The 18,082-nt window shown below is 39.6% G+C and overlaps 1 protein-coding gene across 2 annotated transcripts in view; it reads right to left on the reverse strand.

Annotated features, from left to right (window-relative positions):
• gpc5c (glypican 5c) overlaps positions 1 to 18,082 on the reverse strand; it is a 114,023-nt gene that overhangs the window by 67,151 nt on the left and 28,790 nt on the right. The window contains exons 4-6 of one of the 2 annotated variants that reach the window (XM_084911645.1): positions 8,579 to 8,742; positions 7,462 to 7,518; positions 4,980 to 5,096 (exon numbers count right to left, since the gene is read on the reverse strand). In XM_084911645.1, the coding sequence (XP_084767771.1) occupies positions 4,980 to 5,096; positions 7,462 to 7,518; positions 8,579 to 8,742 (338 nt within the window). The remainder of the gene's footprint in view (positions 1 to 4,979; positions 5,097 to 7,461; positions 7,519 to 8,578; positions 8,743 to 18,082) is intronic. The other variant, XM_084911646.1, reaches the window with a different exon arrangement.

Here is an 18,082-nt window from a genome sequence, read left to right on the forward strand (position 1 = left end):
GTCAAACTGAACAGAATTTCTTGAATGCACAGTACTCTCAAACACACACAGAAGACAGTGACACACTGACCACTATTGGCTGCCAACCAGAGAAACAGTGCAAACTTCAAACAGGCTCATAGAGTGAATTAAGCCACAAAGACAGAGGGTTCTCCTTAAGCCGCTGCTTCCTGCTGCCACTGACCTATATCTTCCTTTTCCCCCTCAACTATCCATGAGTTCATCTGCCATTCCATCCACTGTTTTCTCTTTCATACTTCCTTAACCCTCTCCCCACCACATATATCCTCTCCTTCTCATCCTTTCTCTTCTGCTGTGAGTTTGCTGCCTTGCCAGTGGGCAAGCACTGAGGTTAGTGAGTGCACAGTGTCTACCTCGCCCAGTAGGAATTGCTCCAGTAAAACATGCCAATCTATTGTGGAAATTTAATTATATTAGCTCAACCGAGTGCACTGACTGACTCTAAGGGAGAAGTTGCATCTCCTCTATAAAAACAATCAGAATAAGACTGAATAGCTGTATATGCCAACAGAATTACATCTGCTGACATCTAAACTTGTCCCCATTTTTAGAAAATCCATGAATCCAAACTCCGAATCCAAGCATTTCTTCAGAGAGTATAAATACCTCACAAATACTGAAATATGATCACTGTTGTTTTCTCTTTCTCTCGAGTGCGCACACATATACACACCCACACCACAAAGACGCAGGCCCAAAGAGAAAAGAGTCAAAGCAATGCAGCGTGGGTCATACTAAGGTCCCAGGAAGTAGACCAGGGTTATGGGAAAGGAAGGGGCTGCTGAATAAGAGCTTAGGAAGTAGAATAGGGGAATTGTGGTAGTAAAAAGGGAAGCTGTTGCAGACAATGGCAAAGGGTTAAAGGGTAGGTGTAGAGGCAGAAAATGTAAACATATGTAGGCAATTTCCAAAATGCTCCACTTTTTCTCTGCAAACAAATCATGACTCTCACAATTCCACCATGTCTGCTTTATCATATTATTGCAACTTTACATTTTAAATACAACGAACTTCTCTCGTTCTGCTTGTCACCAGAACACAGGTCTTGAGGCACATATGTGAAGCACACAGACTGCACACAAATGGGGGAATGTCTTCCCTCTGCATATAGTCATTAATTTATAGTTCCCTCTTTCATTATCCAATTCGCTCGCATTTTTTGGAACTGAACTCCCCTAACCCGAGAGACAGACACAGAGAAGACTATAACTGGATGGGACTAGAAGGCGTGAAGAAAAACGAGTGAGAGTATAAGGGGTGAACGTTTTGCCCAGCGCAGCGCTCTCTCTGTTACTCTCTGCAATAACAGAATGGATTCCAGATGTCAAAATGATAAACAAATGGATTGTCATAACCTTATAAAAATGCAAGGCATTCAGAAAGACTCACACTGCTGTATTGTACGTGGACCATCTCTTGAGCTACTCCCAATACAGTGGAATCGTTTGTATTGGGTCATATATTATAGGTGATAGAATTATCTATTCTTAAAAAACTTTTATAATAACTAGAATAATACACTTAAAAGCACCTACACCTCTCTCTGCAGAATTCCATAGCAATGAGGATGCACTTATAGTATAAATATGAATAAGTTAGGTATACATGAATATTGCATTTAAAAAAAAAACCCAATGGGGGTTTGAGGGATTTACTGTTGCTGTTGCAATGATTATTGCTCCTCATAAGGGCCAATGCAGAGAGAGTGGGCTATGCAATAAACACAATGATTTCTGACTGCAGGGAACGTGGTTGTGTGATGGTTAGCACTGTTGCCTCACAGGAAGAGAGTTGAAGATTTGTACCCGCTGGTGACTGGCGTTTTTTCCGTGTGGTATTTGGATGTTTTTGCTGTACCTGCGTGGGTTCTCTCCAGAGTCCAAAGACATGCCTGTTAGGTTAGCTAACTATAGATGTGAACTCTTATCCTTGAGTTGTGAGACAGATGATTTGCTGTGGCGACCCCTAAAGGGAGCAGCTAAGTCTGAATTATTGTTTCTCTGTGTTAGACTTGTGATAGACTGGGAACTTTCCAGGAAGTACCCCACTTCTTACCATATGACAACTGGAATAGGCTTCAGCACCCCTGCAACCCTAAGTTGGATAAGGGATCGTGTTAGCATTGCTGTCATGCTAACACGTTTAGCATGTTTAGATGCCATGGTAACATGTGTAGCATGGTAGCATGCTCCTTAACATGAGGACGCTAGGATCCATGAAGGGACAGCTAGTATGAAACAGTTTGTTTTTCTCACAGAAGTATTGTATGCAAGTATCTCCATCTCTTTTCTGAAACAGTCTAATTACCAGCTGGAGCTGTTTTTTTCAGACATGTGTGCCTTTCAGCCTCCTTCAGATTAAAGAAGCCACGCTGTTCGGCAGGGGTTGCCATAATAAATAACAGACAGACCAAAAATCGCTTGGAAGAGTTCAACACTAGGTGGCTAAGATTTGTGTCAGGTTAACTTCTTAAAATATTTGTAGAAGCATACTCACAGAGCAAATGATTCCCTTTTGTTTTAAAATATATCCAGTTTATGTGTCAAATATAGTAAAACCCCCAACTACAATTAGATAAGTGAAGAAAATTAATAAAGCATCATGTGAAAACATGCACACAGTATCTCTAAGCATACCTCAATGGTGAGAAAAACAGGAATGGTAATTGATGTAATTAAAGTGAGTTATTTCACTTTGTAATAACACCACCATAGCTATCGAGTGAGTGGCTAACCTAAAAAAATAGTAAATAAAAAAAGAAAACTGTGATCATTTTGATTGAGCTTATTTTTCCGGAAAAGTTGAAGCAAAGTATTCGCACCTGTGTCGGTGTAAATATTCTGAGATTTTGAACATTTGCCAAAACACAGTTTTAGTTGTTAAGTACAACTGCTTGCCCCCCCGCTTGCCACTCTGTTATCAGTTGCTGAATAAAGAGAGGAAGGGAATTTCAATCCCAAATGCCTTTTATGTACTTTGAAGTATTATAGCTTACAAGTGTGTCTGTATGTGTGTGTGAGTTTCCACATTTAGATGTGTGTCTCGTTGCCTGAGCACATTATGATTGTGTCTGAATGAATGACTCCCCTGCAGTTGACTAGCATATGGATCCCATGGACTGACATGTGAGAGTGTCTGCATCTGTGTCCTGTCCACTGGGAAAACCCGCTGAGCCCCGAGTGGCTTTGTGTCCACCATACAGGAAAGAAGACTATCATGTGGACAAACACAACAGCACATGTCCATAAAGGATCATATTTTTTTTCATCTTCTTGTATTTTTAAAACAAATCGTTTCTCTTCTTTGTTTCTCACTGTCTTCATTTCTCTCTACTTCATTGCCATTTTCATACAACTTTCCCAGGCATGGTCAGTAGTGGCAGTAAGTAATGGCAGTGATGTCCAAGCCTTTCCCATGCAGCTTCATAGGAGGGTCTTTGTTCACCCTCCGGGCTTTGGGGGTCCCCACAGCAGGGCTGTGCCCCTCTCCACTGACTTCACAATGGATCTTTATGCTGCCAAGGCTTCCCTCGCCGTGATCACTACACCATGCTTCCCTCATCAGGGGCACTCCAAGGCACAGGGGTCACCACGGCACCAAAATGGCAACCCTTTTCATGCCCTGTCCTGCCCTCCTTTCACTGTAATACATGCCAACTGCGTCAGATACAGTGAAAGAGGCTAGCTGAATAGCCACTGGCCAAGCTGAACAGTTTATGAGTTGTGCCAAATGTCTCAGTAGGGTACTGTTTTCTTATTCAAACCAAGAACACTTGACGCCATAAGGAAAGACCTGGCACCCACCAGGGAGTGTGTGACAACAAACTATTATAACCCATTACCGTTGCTGAAAAATCTATAGTTTTCATAGCAGTAGTAGTAAAATGACACGCACACACTGTCAGTAAATACAAACAAGGATCACAACCACATTAGTTAGACTCTCTTGTATAGGAGTTGAATTATGGATGGCGTGCACAGTTTTTGCTTTCTCGTGTATATCTGATCACAAGCATGTGGCACACACTTTGGCTTCTTAGTGAAGAGAAGAGAAGAGAAAAGAAGAGAAGAGATCCAAATAAAAACAAATAAGATTTGGAAGTACAGCTAACTTCAATGAAGAGTTTTATCAAAATACTGCTATCCAACGAGGATAATAAAAAGGTTCTTCTTAGAATGTGAGTCATCTGTTCCTGCACAAGATGTTAACCCATGTACTCGTGTAGAAAATAATGCATACCTCAATCTGGGCCAAAAGATCTGATAAGCACTCATGGGGGAAGCCATCATTTGGTCCTCTGTTTTTCACTGTCAAAGCTAATACTCCCATAACAGAGCACTAAGTTGAAATGCCAAGGGGGGCCAGTTTAAGGCCACCACAGTAGAAGCAGCACATAATCTTGTCATAATTGTGGACCAAGCTTTCACAGCTTTTAAGAATCAGATCCAGCAGGGGGAATCATTTACAGACTCGCATTGGCTCAGTTATCTGCATCATTTGTCTGTTCTTCTTATGCTGATGGAGTAATGCATAACCACACACAGTACTTAACCATAAACAGGAAAAGGGTTTTAGGGCCACACCTATAAATCAGCACAAAATAAATATCTCTTAAACTATTGGAAAGAGAGAAAGGCATAGTTAACAACTCATAAAATGACTCCAGCACAAAGGAAAGGAGCGCCTTGCAACCATTTGTGCTGCCTGCATTTATTCAGTGCAGAGACTGATTTAATGACTGACTTATTTCCACAGTGATTAGCGAGAGCCAGCCACGCTGACTCATAACATTATTCCACACAAGCGCACAAACTTAAACACCGAGGTCACTTTCTGTCAAATCTCAGGCAAGGTATTACATCTCTGTTTGAAATAACACCAACAAGCCTGCATCCATGCAACACTGCAATGTCGTTTTGCAAAAAAGAAAGCTCTTATCTCTAACACATTTCTCTTACCTTTCCACCACTCCATCTCTGCTCCAGCAAGCGGACTCATCATTCGCCACTTCGCATAGAAGCTCTGGTAACATGCCAAAGAAGGACTTATAGCGATGTAGGGTCATCAAAAAATCCCTGGGCAAAAAACCACAAGTATAATTTTTATACAGACATATATCTTCCTCTTCACAATCGGTACACTTAAAATTGAAAGTTTAAAATTGAGAATTGCACCGTGCAATTGTGCCATTAGTGGTCACATTTTCGGGGCGGCTGGTGGTGAGGCACTGTGTTTCCGTACAATGACACTAATAACCAGTGTTAGGGAGTAACGGAATACATGTACCGCCGTTACGTACTTAAAATACAAATATGAGTAACTGTATTCCGTTACAGTTACCGTTTAAAAAGGTGGTATTTAGAATACAGTTACTTTGCTGAAGTAAAGGGATTACATGGCGGTCTTTTCCTGTTTCATATGTTAGGCTATGCCCTCTCTATTTTTGGTAGTTCCATGCCGGTGGAAACCCAAACAAAACACGCATTAAGAGGCTCAAATGCCTGTGTCTCAATCTCGTGTCTCATAATGGTGAAGAAATATTTTTAAAAATGATTTAATATGAAGGCAATAGGCAGAGTGTTACAGGCATCGCCCTAAAGAATGTAGCCTCACGGGCAGTGTAGTCCATGCTGCAGGGAGAATGGACTGCCATACCCGTTATGTGTCTGTGAGCGCGAGGGAGGGAGAAAAAGGAGAGTGGAAAAGTACGAGCTGTCAACGAGCAGAAACGTATGGAAGCCCGTTTCCGCCACTAAATAAAAACAAAACAGCTAGTATCCATAACTCGAAATTTCGAGTTATTTTTCTCAAAATTTCGAGTTAGCTCTGCCAATCAAAAATATACGTGAATGAGGTCGCTTTCTTGTTACCCGGAAGCATATGGCGCAGAGGACCGCGCACTCAAAAACGGATCCCAACAAATTGGCGCTTTTGCGAGTACGTTTGCTGATAGTAACACCATGTGATTCAGCTAATAACAGGGATTTCATCATTTGTGAAGCCAGGCTGAAAACACTCAGCAATCTGTGCATTCACGACTGGATGTAATACCGGTAGCTTAGCTGTAGCATTTGTAGCTGAGGGCTTCAGCTTCCGGGTAACAAGGAAATGACGTCATTCACGTAGATTACTGATTGGCAGCGCTAACTCGAAATTTCGAGTTGCTTTTCTCAAAATTTTGAGTTAATATGTCGAAATTTCGAGAAAGTAACTCGAAATTTCGAAAAATAACTCGGAATTTTGAGAAAATAACTCGGAATTTCGAGAAAATAACTCGAAATTTTGAGTTATGGATCCTTTTTTTTTTTTTCAGTGGCGGAAACGGGCTTCCATAGAAACGGGAGCTGGAAGCATGTAAATATAATAACAACCACTGCAGCCAAAAGGAGTGCCTGACGAGCCCAGCTCTACGTAAGGTATTAAGACTCGACAGTACACTGTGTTCGTGTTTTCCCCCGAAACAATAAGTTCCGTTGGAGCAGCCTTTCAACTCCTCTCTCTGTCTCTCGCTAGCAAAGTTGACCCAGACAACAAAGTAAAGCTAGTTTTCGGCTACGAGCCCGACACGGAACCGACGTATTAGCCAGAGGTCCCTTTACTACGGTTCAGAGCCGCGGACCTGTTTTATATACGCGCCGAATAGTTTTCTAGAAGAGATGACTGCAAAAAGTGCAGCCTTACCTAATGTCAACCTACTGTTACTCATTTTATATTAAGATTTAAAAATCTAGTTGGTATTATGGCGAGTAACCTTCAGTAATAGTAATAAATCACACAGTAATAGTACATTCATGTAGTTGTAAAAAAGCATGATAATATATTATATATATTATATATTAATATAATATATATTATATATTAATATAAGTAATCCAAAGTATTCAGAATACGTTACTCTCATTGAGTAACGTAACGGAATACAAAATACATTTTGGGGCATGTATTCTGTAATCTGTAGTGGAATACATTTTAAAGTAACCTTCCCAACACTGCTAATAACAAGCATGAAAGCATGACCTGCACCCATGTGATGATACTGATGGTGGCAGGAAATGAATGGCTTTGAATGTGACCACTTCACTGCATCAGCACATTTTTCTCAATGATGCTGTGTGGTAATTTCTTAGCTTCCCAGAACAGCTAACAGATGCTATCAATATAGACACTGTCATCATGAACAAAACAATGGCATGATATTTTGATCGGACACACATTGCCGCCACCCGTGAGAAAGAGGCTTAAAAACACATGGGGTCATATAGGGTAATGTGTTGAGTCCATTGATAAAACCGCTGTTTGTAAGACATGCAATATGCACCCATCTCCCAAAACACAAAGTTAATCACCTGTTAGCAGTATCTGAACAATCTATACTAGCACAATACTGTACCACCTTCCATTTCTAAAAGAAAAAAGTGTGTCTCTTGGGTTCATGCTTACCTAGAGAGGATTCCCAGATTTTGTTTATTTTTCTTGAAATGTTTCGGAGGGAATGAACTGGGAATGATGGGAGTTGGAGTCCCGGTGAGATTGTTGCAAGCAAGGAGGATGCAGGGAGGTGAAATGGGGATTGAGGGAAAGAAAAAAAGGGGAAAAAAAGGGTGACATGACAGGACACATGGGGAAGAGGGAGAAAAGACAGTCATTTGACCCTGGAAGAGAGTGATTAATCATGCACATGCAGACACTGAGTATACCACATATAAATCGAAACCTATTTTTCCCCACACCACATCAAAATTGAGACAGTAAATGGAATGAATTTGTCAAGTCAGTAAACAAATGCATGCAAACATATGCACATGTGCAAAGATTTAAATATATAATAAATATAAATGTTGTTTTACTCTATCATGTTTCATATTTTTCAGCTGTACACGAGTCTCCCTTTACTGCACTTGGTGCTGCCGTGCCTCTGATGTGGTCAGCACTCACATGTGCGCTGGTCAGTGTTGGCAGCATGCAGTGAGCTGGATTGTGTTGCCATGAATGGTGGTGCTAGTGCCAGGCCAGACCTGTCAGCTAGGCTGGCATCACTGTAGTGATTCATGGTAGACAACACTGCAAGAGGGTGTCTGCGTGTGTGTTTTTGTGAGTGCTGCTATGTAATCGAGGCCGGCTAGTGTGCAGAGTTGGTGGTATGGCCGTCTGGGTAAACAGGAAATTGTTGGTCCGTCAACATTAATCTTACCCACACTTCACCTCACTACCAGCTTCTGTGGGCACAGGATGGTTGCCTCTGACTGGGCCAGGTGGAGGGCACAGACTGTGCAAACCCCTTTCAAAAAAGCTGGACCAGGCACTACATTTATAGTGTGTGGTTGTGAATTGTATCCAACTAGCCATTTGAAGAAAGCAAAAAGTGACAGCTGTGAATAGACACTGACCCCTTAGGCCGTGTCATATAGGCCTAGTCATTTTTTATTTAAGTGGAGTTTACATTCCATCTAGTAGTGTAGCTAAGTAACAAGAAAAAACATTGACTGTAAAAAATGAAGAGCCAGTAGTAAAGTTTGGAATCTAACTAAAGGATTGAATGTTTGTAGCTTTGCCTTACCTTTTTAAGTGACCTAACTGCCCCTGCAACTCCTCTAATGAAGGATGGGAGGAAGGGGAAGATGGAAAAGGAGAAGATAAGGTCACTGTCGAGGTTTTGACCTCGGGTCTAGTAGGATACATGTGTGTGGGTTCCCCTGTAGACAGGTCACACACCTTGTCCACCTGTGGGGAGGACAGAGCAAACAAACACCTGTTAAGAAAGAAATCTTATAAAACTATGGGAGGAACAGCAGTGAAGCTTCGAAACCACCCACTGACACGTATACAACTCTGAGAACTTACTTGCAATTAAGGTAATACCTTTCATCGCACTCATACAATCACCGCTTTAAATGAAGGACAGCTACATTAAAGTGAATGATAACAGAGGGAAGAAAGGTGAAAAGAACTATGGAACAGCCAAGTTCAGAGTAATGGAGAGCATGGGAAAGGAGTGGCCATGAAGTGAGGGATGCGATGAAAGAAACGGTTTGATGAGTGAGTTACTGCCAGGAGGTCTGACAGTAAATGCAGACTATTCCACTACTTCATGGAGGTGAATGCATGTGTGCACACTTGGAAACATTGGCAAGTATTCCCAGCGGGCTATTAAAGCCAGCGGCAGAGAGGAGGAGACAGCAGGGTCATGAATAAAGGGGCGTGTGCCGCAAAAACGAGAGACAAAATCAATGACATCTCATTGGCTTAAAAGCCTCTAGGCAGCATTATTAAGTGAGCCTCAATTAGCCAGAGAGACCGACTGTAATGGCTGGTGCAAGCTGAACTAAACAATTCCTTACAGTGATCAGTGCGTATATTGCTTTGACTAGAAAGATGAGTCACTCTACCGTGTAAGGACATCCAAAAAGGACTACGTAATATTTAGCCTTACAGTAAGAAACAGCAGAAGAGAGTCAGTGACCACCTCATTCTTGGTAAACAAGGTAACTTGAATTTACAGTAAAGAAGATTTAGACTTTAGAATCTTAGAGAAACAAATCCATCCTGGCAACATGTGTGTTTAAATTTTTGCTTGAAGGGGTGTGTCCACATGCTGGGAAGAGTTTGGATTAGTTTTGAAGCAGCTGAAATATGTTAACAGTAACAAAATGTGTCTCGCAGTTGCACTAAAAATATCCTTTTCCCTCCACAGTGAGGCAGATGTGTCAGCTCATGTGCTGTTTAAATGAAAGCTTTCACATACCAACCATGCAATAGGCCCATCAGTAGCAGAGGACTCAACAATGACATCATAATAAGTATCTGATTTTTTTTTCTTTTTCACTAAAAACCTTCTACTTTATCCATAGTTTTATTTTTTTACTGCATTCTTGTGTCAAATCCTCTTTTAAGGCATACGCTGGGCACGCGGAAGGTGGTTTTACTGCATTAACCTTAACTCCCTTTGGACCCATAAAACACGCTCACATGTGGTGGACGGACTCAACCACACAAGAGTATGGCCGCACATACGCATGCAAACACGACACACACATGCATTACATTGCGGCGGTGAGAAAAGATAGACCATAGCAACTGTTTTGACCATGTAGCCTGTCAGCACTCTGAGCTAAATGCTGTTTGCAATGCTTCTGTGGACAGTCATTGTTCATCTCGTGTGCACACACTCACAGTGTGTTTAGAAATGTATTAGAACACAGATTTGAACATTTCAAAATAAAGCCTGACAAATGAGATTATTTGATTGCTCTGACCAAAAACACAGTTAATTCTAGGAATTACTACTGTTATAAATGTCACGACAGTTACTTGGCCAATGCAACAGCTCCTGCTGAATTAAACAATGTGCCTCTTTCTCATTTAGCAAAATAAATACAGAAATGAATAAAGGAATAATAATCTATAAATCCAATTCCAGAGATTCATTACAACATAAAATCTTATGACATCATGTCCAGACTGTAGAGTTTGGGAGGTCTACTGTGCATATGGAAGTGTGTGTGTCTGTGTGCGAAACTGGGGAAGCTGGCAAGCCTTTGCAACAGCCATGTAAGCAAATGGTGGAGCAGAATAGTCTGTAAAAAAGTTACAGGTTTTGCTTAAGAAAATAATGTAGTTATGATGCATTAGTTGGATGTTTAATGCTCATTTTTATTATTTGAATTTTGTGTTAGGTTAATGTAACCTTGTTATGACTGGCTAGGAAGAAAACTATTCTGGGTAAAAATAATAATAATACAGGGGAAAAAACCACTACATACCATGAAGGAGTCGCCATAACAGAAATAATAAGCACAAAGTGAGTGATAAAAAAGAGACAAAAGGGGCCTTTCTGACTGCTCAGGACCTCAGAAAATACACTGCATATATACATATATACATATGCTGCCAATATATAAATGAGCTGAAACTTATTAACAGGACATTTTTTATTAATACTTCTATTAGGAAACTCTCTCAAAAGTTTTTTTCTTTAATCGCATGAGACCAAATGTGCTAAATAAAGTTCAGCGCGTGACAAATGAGGGCAGTGCTACAGGTTATCACAACTCTGCAGTGGTGAGAAATTAAGATAGGGTGTAATCCTGTCATTGTGAACTTTTCAAAGTGCCATTTCTCATCGGCGTTTCTCAACATTGCGCTATTCTTTCAGACAAAAATGTAAACATCTGAGTAAAATATGAACATCAAGAGGGGGTCACTCTCAGTTCTGTTTGCATTACCCCATTTTTTTGCATTACCAAACCACAGAGAAGAGGTTCAAATGTTATACTTTTTGAAGAGGCCCAAAAAAAAGACTTACATTTCAAAACAATAACACTAACACAAATCATTTTTATGCCGAACTAAACATACAGTGTAAACTGAACACAAAGTGACTGTCAGGAAAAATAAACAGGATCCTCTTAAGGATACTCTTGAGAAATACAGACATGCTCTTATAGATTGGCTCTGATAACCACATAATCCTGAAAGCCAATCAGATGACAGGCTGAATAATGACATGAGCTAAAACACGGCCATAAATCAATTATCTCATGACCTGATGATGGCGTGAGAATGGAAATCCCATTTGGGCCCAGCGTGAGTTTTTGGTTTTGAGTGTGTATGTGTGTGTGACCACCTGCTTGCCCTTGTTATACCTTCACAATTTCAGCTATTTTACAGAGCATTCCTTATATGATTGCCTGAGGACAGAGACTGATGGAGGGGGCAGATTGATGGGATGGATCTTCTCCACGTGGAAGACTTTAGGGAAATACAAGGCATGTATTCTATGTGCATTTGAGCTACCCAATGAAATTTGATTTCTACTGCTGCAGGGAGGGTGGATTAGTGTTTTTACAACTACACTGCATGTGTACAGTATGTTTTACAGGTGTGGATTTACAGTTTTGCATATCAACACAGTTGCACGTAACCCCTTTCCAAAGTGGATAGATTTATTTTGTTTTTTTTAAATCTCACAAAGGTCTAAGATAGGATCTATTTTCATGTGTTCTATGTTGTTCCAACTCTATGAAGAACTGTGCATTACTTAAATATCTTCCTAAAGTAAGAGAGTGAAAAAAAAGAGAACAGCAAGATAATCGCTTCCAAGCTAGCCAAGCCCATTGCCATCGCTTCTCTAGGGGAGTATTAGCTTACAGATAGCAGTGGTGGTCTTTCCTCCCAGTTTATTTATCAAGGGATTATCCAGTAAAGCCTGGAGAACTTTCTCAGCCCCCCTGACCCCAAGCACAACACATTGTGAGATGAGCATTAGCTTGTCTGGTCAGTGAAGACCCTCTTCTTCCGATGGGGTATGTGCTAAATGTGCATATAAACAATCACATGTCATTGCCTAATGCTACCAACTGTTTCTCTAGGAATCATACCATATTTGTAAGCGATGCCAAAGTCATTGTCAGTTAAATGCCCTTTCTAGGTGAGCTCAGAACTTTATATAAAATATTTCCTTTTCATGGCTCTGATGGTGGATGAGAGAATTGAAAAAATAAAAATAAAGAAATTTTAAAAAAAGGAGCCAAGATTGGATTATATCATCAGTTCCTGACCTAAGCTGAAACAATGTCCACTTTTGAACCATCTGACAGAATTATAAACTATCATGTACACTAATCTCCATTATGCACACTCTTGGCCTCTACTGGAATACTTTGACATCACAGTTCTAATTAATCCTTGTTTATCTTACACTGGGCCTTAGTGCAGCCTTTTGTTCATCAACTATCCGAAACTAAGCTATTTCAGCAATTCACCCTGAAAGCCAACTTTCTTGTGAGTGCCTGTCCTTTGATTGGGAATTTGGAAGTTTGTATTCGTAACCAAAGCTGCCTGTGTGAGATCAGCATATTAAGAATATTCCCTCTGTTTTATAATACTTAAATAAAAGTAATGAACTGCCTGAACCTAAGCATTTAGTGCAGCCTGAAGCCTGACTTTTTGAGGTATAGAAGTTTTCAATACTGAAATATTAGCCACCTTTGACGTGTTTATCCAACATTGTAACAGAATATATATGAAAACAAATACGGAAACTTTCACTTCAGTGATTATAGCAAGGAACTTAAACTTCAAATTTCTTTAGTTTTTGGTGATATCATTAAAAACCGCTCATAGGATCACACCATCATCCAATCCTTTCATTGAAGTTTAGAAATGACACACCAACGTGTAGTAGGAGAAGAGACATTGCCTTTGGAACAAGAATTTAATTTAATTTCATATGAATGTTTCAATGAGCATTATGTAACAAGCTACCAGGCTGGAAAAAGCACTTGCAAGATCAAAAGTAAAGAAGTTGTTAAATTAATTGACTTGATTCACTGTGGTTTCAGACTAAAGGAAAACAAAAAAGAAAATACTCACAGTAGTACAGTCCTATCATAACAGTGGGAAAGCAACCAGCCACTGGTTAAAATATTGGTAACATGGCTGTATATTATATTTATTATGTTTTCCCCAAAGAGACCGCAAAGAATTTGTGCCGTTGAGCAGCATGGTAACTATGTAGAAGAAAAAGAAAAAAAACTGCACCGCTAATTACTACACACATGAAAACAGAAAAGGAAGGCTCATTATGTGCGCACAAGTGTTTACATTTCTTTTTTTGCTGATTAAACGTTAATGTAAAAACAGAAGAAATACATAGACTCTAAGGTATCTTTTGTTCTCCCCCGAAATGACAACACTGGGCACAATGTGTGAAAGTCTGTAATAACAATATAACATTATCCAAAAATAACACATAAACATGTATGTATAATACGGACTTTGTCTTGATTTTGCCAGACTAGCGGTACTGTGGCGGAGGCCTCGTGGTTAATGAAGCAGGGTTGCAACTGGATACTTGCCAGTTCAAACCCTGACCCCTCTGGGAACATGTGGGTGGGTTAGGGGAATAAGAAAGCCTCTCTCTTCCCTCAACAGCACTGCCAGACTGTGTTATATGGTTAACCACACACTGACACAGATCTAGGCTATAAGGTGTTACTGTGGCATCAGACAGTCTATACAGATTGATAAATATTGCATTATTATTATTATTATTATTATTATTATTACAAGATCCCAGGTTCAGTCCAGGAAAGAGATACAATTCCCTTTTGGGTTGTGTGGAGCTACCCCCTACCCCTGTTGTGACCCCTTGTTAATAAAAGCTGTCTATTCTTGTTGTTGTTAATAATAATAATAACAGCAGCATAGCTGGGTCAAGGCATGTATGTCAAAAGCTGATTATCCACAATGATTATCTATGGTTTCTTTTGTGGATGAAGGAGATTGCTTTGTAAATAATGTGTTGTTTCCATAAACTGAAATGTACAAATTATATACATCTGCATACCTCAAGATGAGATGTTTGCTGGTCAGGGTTAAATATTGTGATTAGATCTGCTTATGATGGTAAGCTACCAAGTTTTGAATGATAAACAGAAAGCAGCATTTATAGTTTGTTTACAACATATTTAAGCTGAATTTAATTTAAGTTTAAATATTATTTATTATCACCATTTCTTTTATTTTTTTTAATTGGTTTTAATTTTAGTGGGTTTTCTTTTCCATATTAATTGTGTGAGCTTAATAAAGCACCTCTATGTAAAAACATTGTGTAAAAGCTGACCATGAAACATTAAGTATACACAGGAAGTGGTTTGAAGCTTGCTTGCAGACATCCCAGGCTCTGGTTACTGTTGTGACCTTATAATATATTTATTACCTGGTCATATGTCAATAAACGGTATTCTGCACTTTCATTGGCAGTACCTTCAGTTTCTAACCCTGAAGTTAAAGAGAGTTTTTTCCACTCCCGCATATCTTTCTGTGGTCTCTCACAGCAAATTGTTTCCAGTGTGTAACTGGCTTTAGTTATGCCACTATAGGTGTAGGCTGCTGGAGGACTTCCCATGATGCACTGAGTATTTGTCCTCCGCTCACCTCTTTTCAATCCCCACATCTTTATATGTCACGTCATTAACTTTTGTCTTCTCTCTTCTATAGTTTGTGTTTTGTCCTCGTCTTTCTACGCTCCTCTTTTCTCTCCTCCTTCCCTTTAACCACCAACCATTCGCCGCAGATAGCCACACCTCCCTGAGTCTGGGTTTGTCAGCAGTCTTTTCCTGTTAAAAGGAGATCTTCTTTTCCACCATTGCCAAGTGCTGCTCATAGTGAATGCTCTGTTTGGTTGACTTTTCTGGCATCTTTAGCAGTTTGTGATGGGGTTTTTTTTTTCAGTATACAAATAAAACTGAATTTAACTGAAGTGAGTATGATTATGTGTAGTAGCTAAAAACTAAATGTTGAATAACCTACTTTTCTTTCTATAGCAATCCTCCCACTCATACAGGAAGATCTCCGACAACCCTGACTAAAAGAGTGTAGACAGTTTACACTATTACACATCTCCTCCTGTGTGCCCTTTGCCTCTCTCTAACAGTTCTTCATTGCAGTCTTTGTGGGGCTCCATTCATTTTGTCTAAATCATTTTGTCTATTCTTTCTCAGTCTCTGTTGAGCTGTCCTCCCCTCTCTCCTTTTTCCGTTGTCCAAACGATGTCAGTGCTAATTAAAGAGAGTTGCAGTCACTCGTATATCACAGGAAAAAGTCCTTCAGATTGCAGTCTGTAAGGAGCACACTGAGTTCCTCTCTCCACACTGAGGCTTGTTTACCCTGATTAAATCACTCGCAGATGATCTAAAAATGAGAGCCTCTTGTTTTTTTGTTTTTTGTTTTTTGTTTTTTTTTCTTGTGAATATGGGTGTTACTGTGGAGTTTGTTGACAACGTTTATCCAAAACTGTAAATACATTTCTGAGAATTACAGACACAGAATGTGCCAAGACGTCTCAGTGGATTCAAGTGGTGTTATATATAGAGAAAAAGAAAAGAAAGCAAGAGAAAGAGACTGGGAAAGTCAAGTGAGTTCATCTTGTCTGTCTCTACAATATATTGTGGAACATACGGCCACAGGGAGAGAAAATAAGCATCTAAAGAGAAACTGGGAGCCCATGTGTTCATGAAGGCTTCTAATGGGCCAGCGTTTACCATGAAAATCATAACACAGATGCAGCAGGCACTTGTGTTAACATCGCAGCAGCTGCTGCCTGATATTATTATGGTAGCTAGTTCAAAATACAGGATTCAGGAAGCACTATAAATAAGAATCACTGAAGTGTGATTTTTGTGCATTCAGTGTCAGAAAATGTATTTATGTTTATTTAATTAGGAGAGACGTCTAACCTGAAGGTATCAGGAATTTGTGTGTTATAAAGAACAAAAAGTCTCATCAGGAATCCAACTTTTTTTGAATCAATATGAGAGGTAATATGACTTGATGAGGTGTTCTGATTTACTATGTAATAGACAAAAAATAAATAAATGAACATGATTTTATTACATTGGATGGCACTATTGAAGTTTATTACACAAATCTGGACTTTGATTGGAGAAGCTTACAGACTATGATCAATATACCAAAGTCCTAGAAACATTCTTTCATTTATTATACTGATAAAGTTTCTTTTTGTTGTCTGTTTTCTGTCTGCATTTCTCTGTTTCCTGTTCTGTACAAACTATCCATCCAGTAGCCGACCACGAGCTCTGAAGAAAAACTTCACACTAGATTCCCTTCTACCGACATTTCATCAGCATAATCAACTGTATATTGATTCAAGATGGTGTGCCTTCTGAAACAATATGATTCTGTCAATCCATCACTCCAAAGTAAAGATTACTAGAGAAAGATATTAAACTGAGTGCAACTGCTTTGTGTTCAGAGGCAAAGGCATTCCACTCTTAATCACATTTATGGCTGTTATAAAAACATTTATTTATTCATTTGTTTGTTTTTATATTTCTTGTTTGTTTGTATATTTGTTGTGGTGTGGCTGCATATGATCAGCATACAGTATTACAGTGAGAGAAGTTGAGAGTGGCAGAAATGTGTGAGGGCGACTGAGGAGAAGATGGGCTGCATCAACCATCATTAGCTAATGGACTGCTGACTAAGTCAGTCACTCTGCCTGATGTTTAGAGGCGTGCCAAAGGCACACGCAATTTAGAAAGATGGTTTAAGCATATAGATTTGCCATCTGCATTATTTGGCAGCAAACATTAAGCTAACAGTCTGAAATATCAGATACAGGAAGTATGTATAAAAGCCTGAGCATGTGTGTCATACAAGATGATAAAAAAGACCTTCTGAACTGTTTTCATCAGCATATCTGAAACAAATGATGAAAATGGTCTGAAAGTACATATTTTACATATAAAGTAAACATATTTTTTGGCATCACCTCCTTTTTAATCACCTTTCTAATTGTTTGGGAACTAAAGATTTCAGTTCCTTCGTGTATTACTATTAAAAAGGGTTTGATCTTTGTACTCTCTTGGTCACAGAGCCATGTGCTGTTGCAACATGTGCAGAATGTAGTTTGCTACTGTCCTGCTAAAATAAGTAAGACATCTGAACGACAGCACATGGTGCTCCTAAACCTGTTTACATTTTTTCAGCAAGTGGAACTTTCACAGATGTGTGGGTTACCCATGCCACGTGCACAATAAAGTACCTAAGACGCTGTCTTTTGAACCACACACTGATACAGAACAATGTCTTTAGACCAGATATTCCATTTAACTTTTAAGAACAACAGTTCTCCACTTTGCCTAACTCCAAATTAAATGAGCACAAACCCAGAGAAGATGGTGGATTTTGTGGATCTTCTTTATATCTAACTTTATCTTTGCATAATAGAGTTTTAAATTGCATTTGTGGATGCAGCAACACAATAAATTTACTGACCTTTTTCACATGTGTTCCTAAACCAGTGAAGCCACATCCACCCCAGAACTGTGTGTGTGTCTATTTTTAATGCAGCACTGCCTGGAGATTTATCTTGATTCTCTATTTTAACAATACTATAATAAAACTATCATATAATACATTTTTAAAGCTAACTACCGGAGCGATTGTGGCTCAAGAGTTGGGAGTTCGCCTTGTAATTGGAAGGTTGCCGGTTCGAGCCCCGGCTCGGACAGTCTCGGTCGTTGTGTGCCTTGGGCAA

The sequence above is a fragment of the Perissodus microlepis genome, chromosome 18, assembly GCF_051167445.1.
Source record: "Perissodus microlepis isolate ML-2025 ecotype Zambia chromosome 18, ASM5116744v1, whole genome shotgun sequence".
In the NCBI taxonomy this organism is placed as follows: Eukaryota; Metazoa; Chordata; class Actinopteri; order Cichliformes; family Cichlidae; genus Perissodus; species Perissodus microlepis.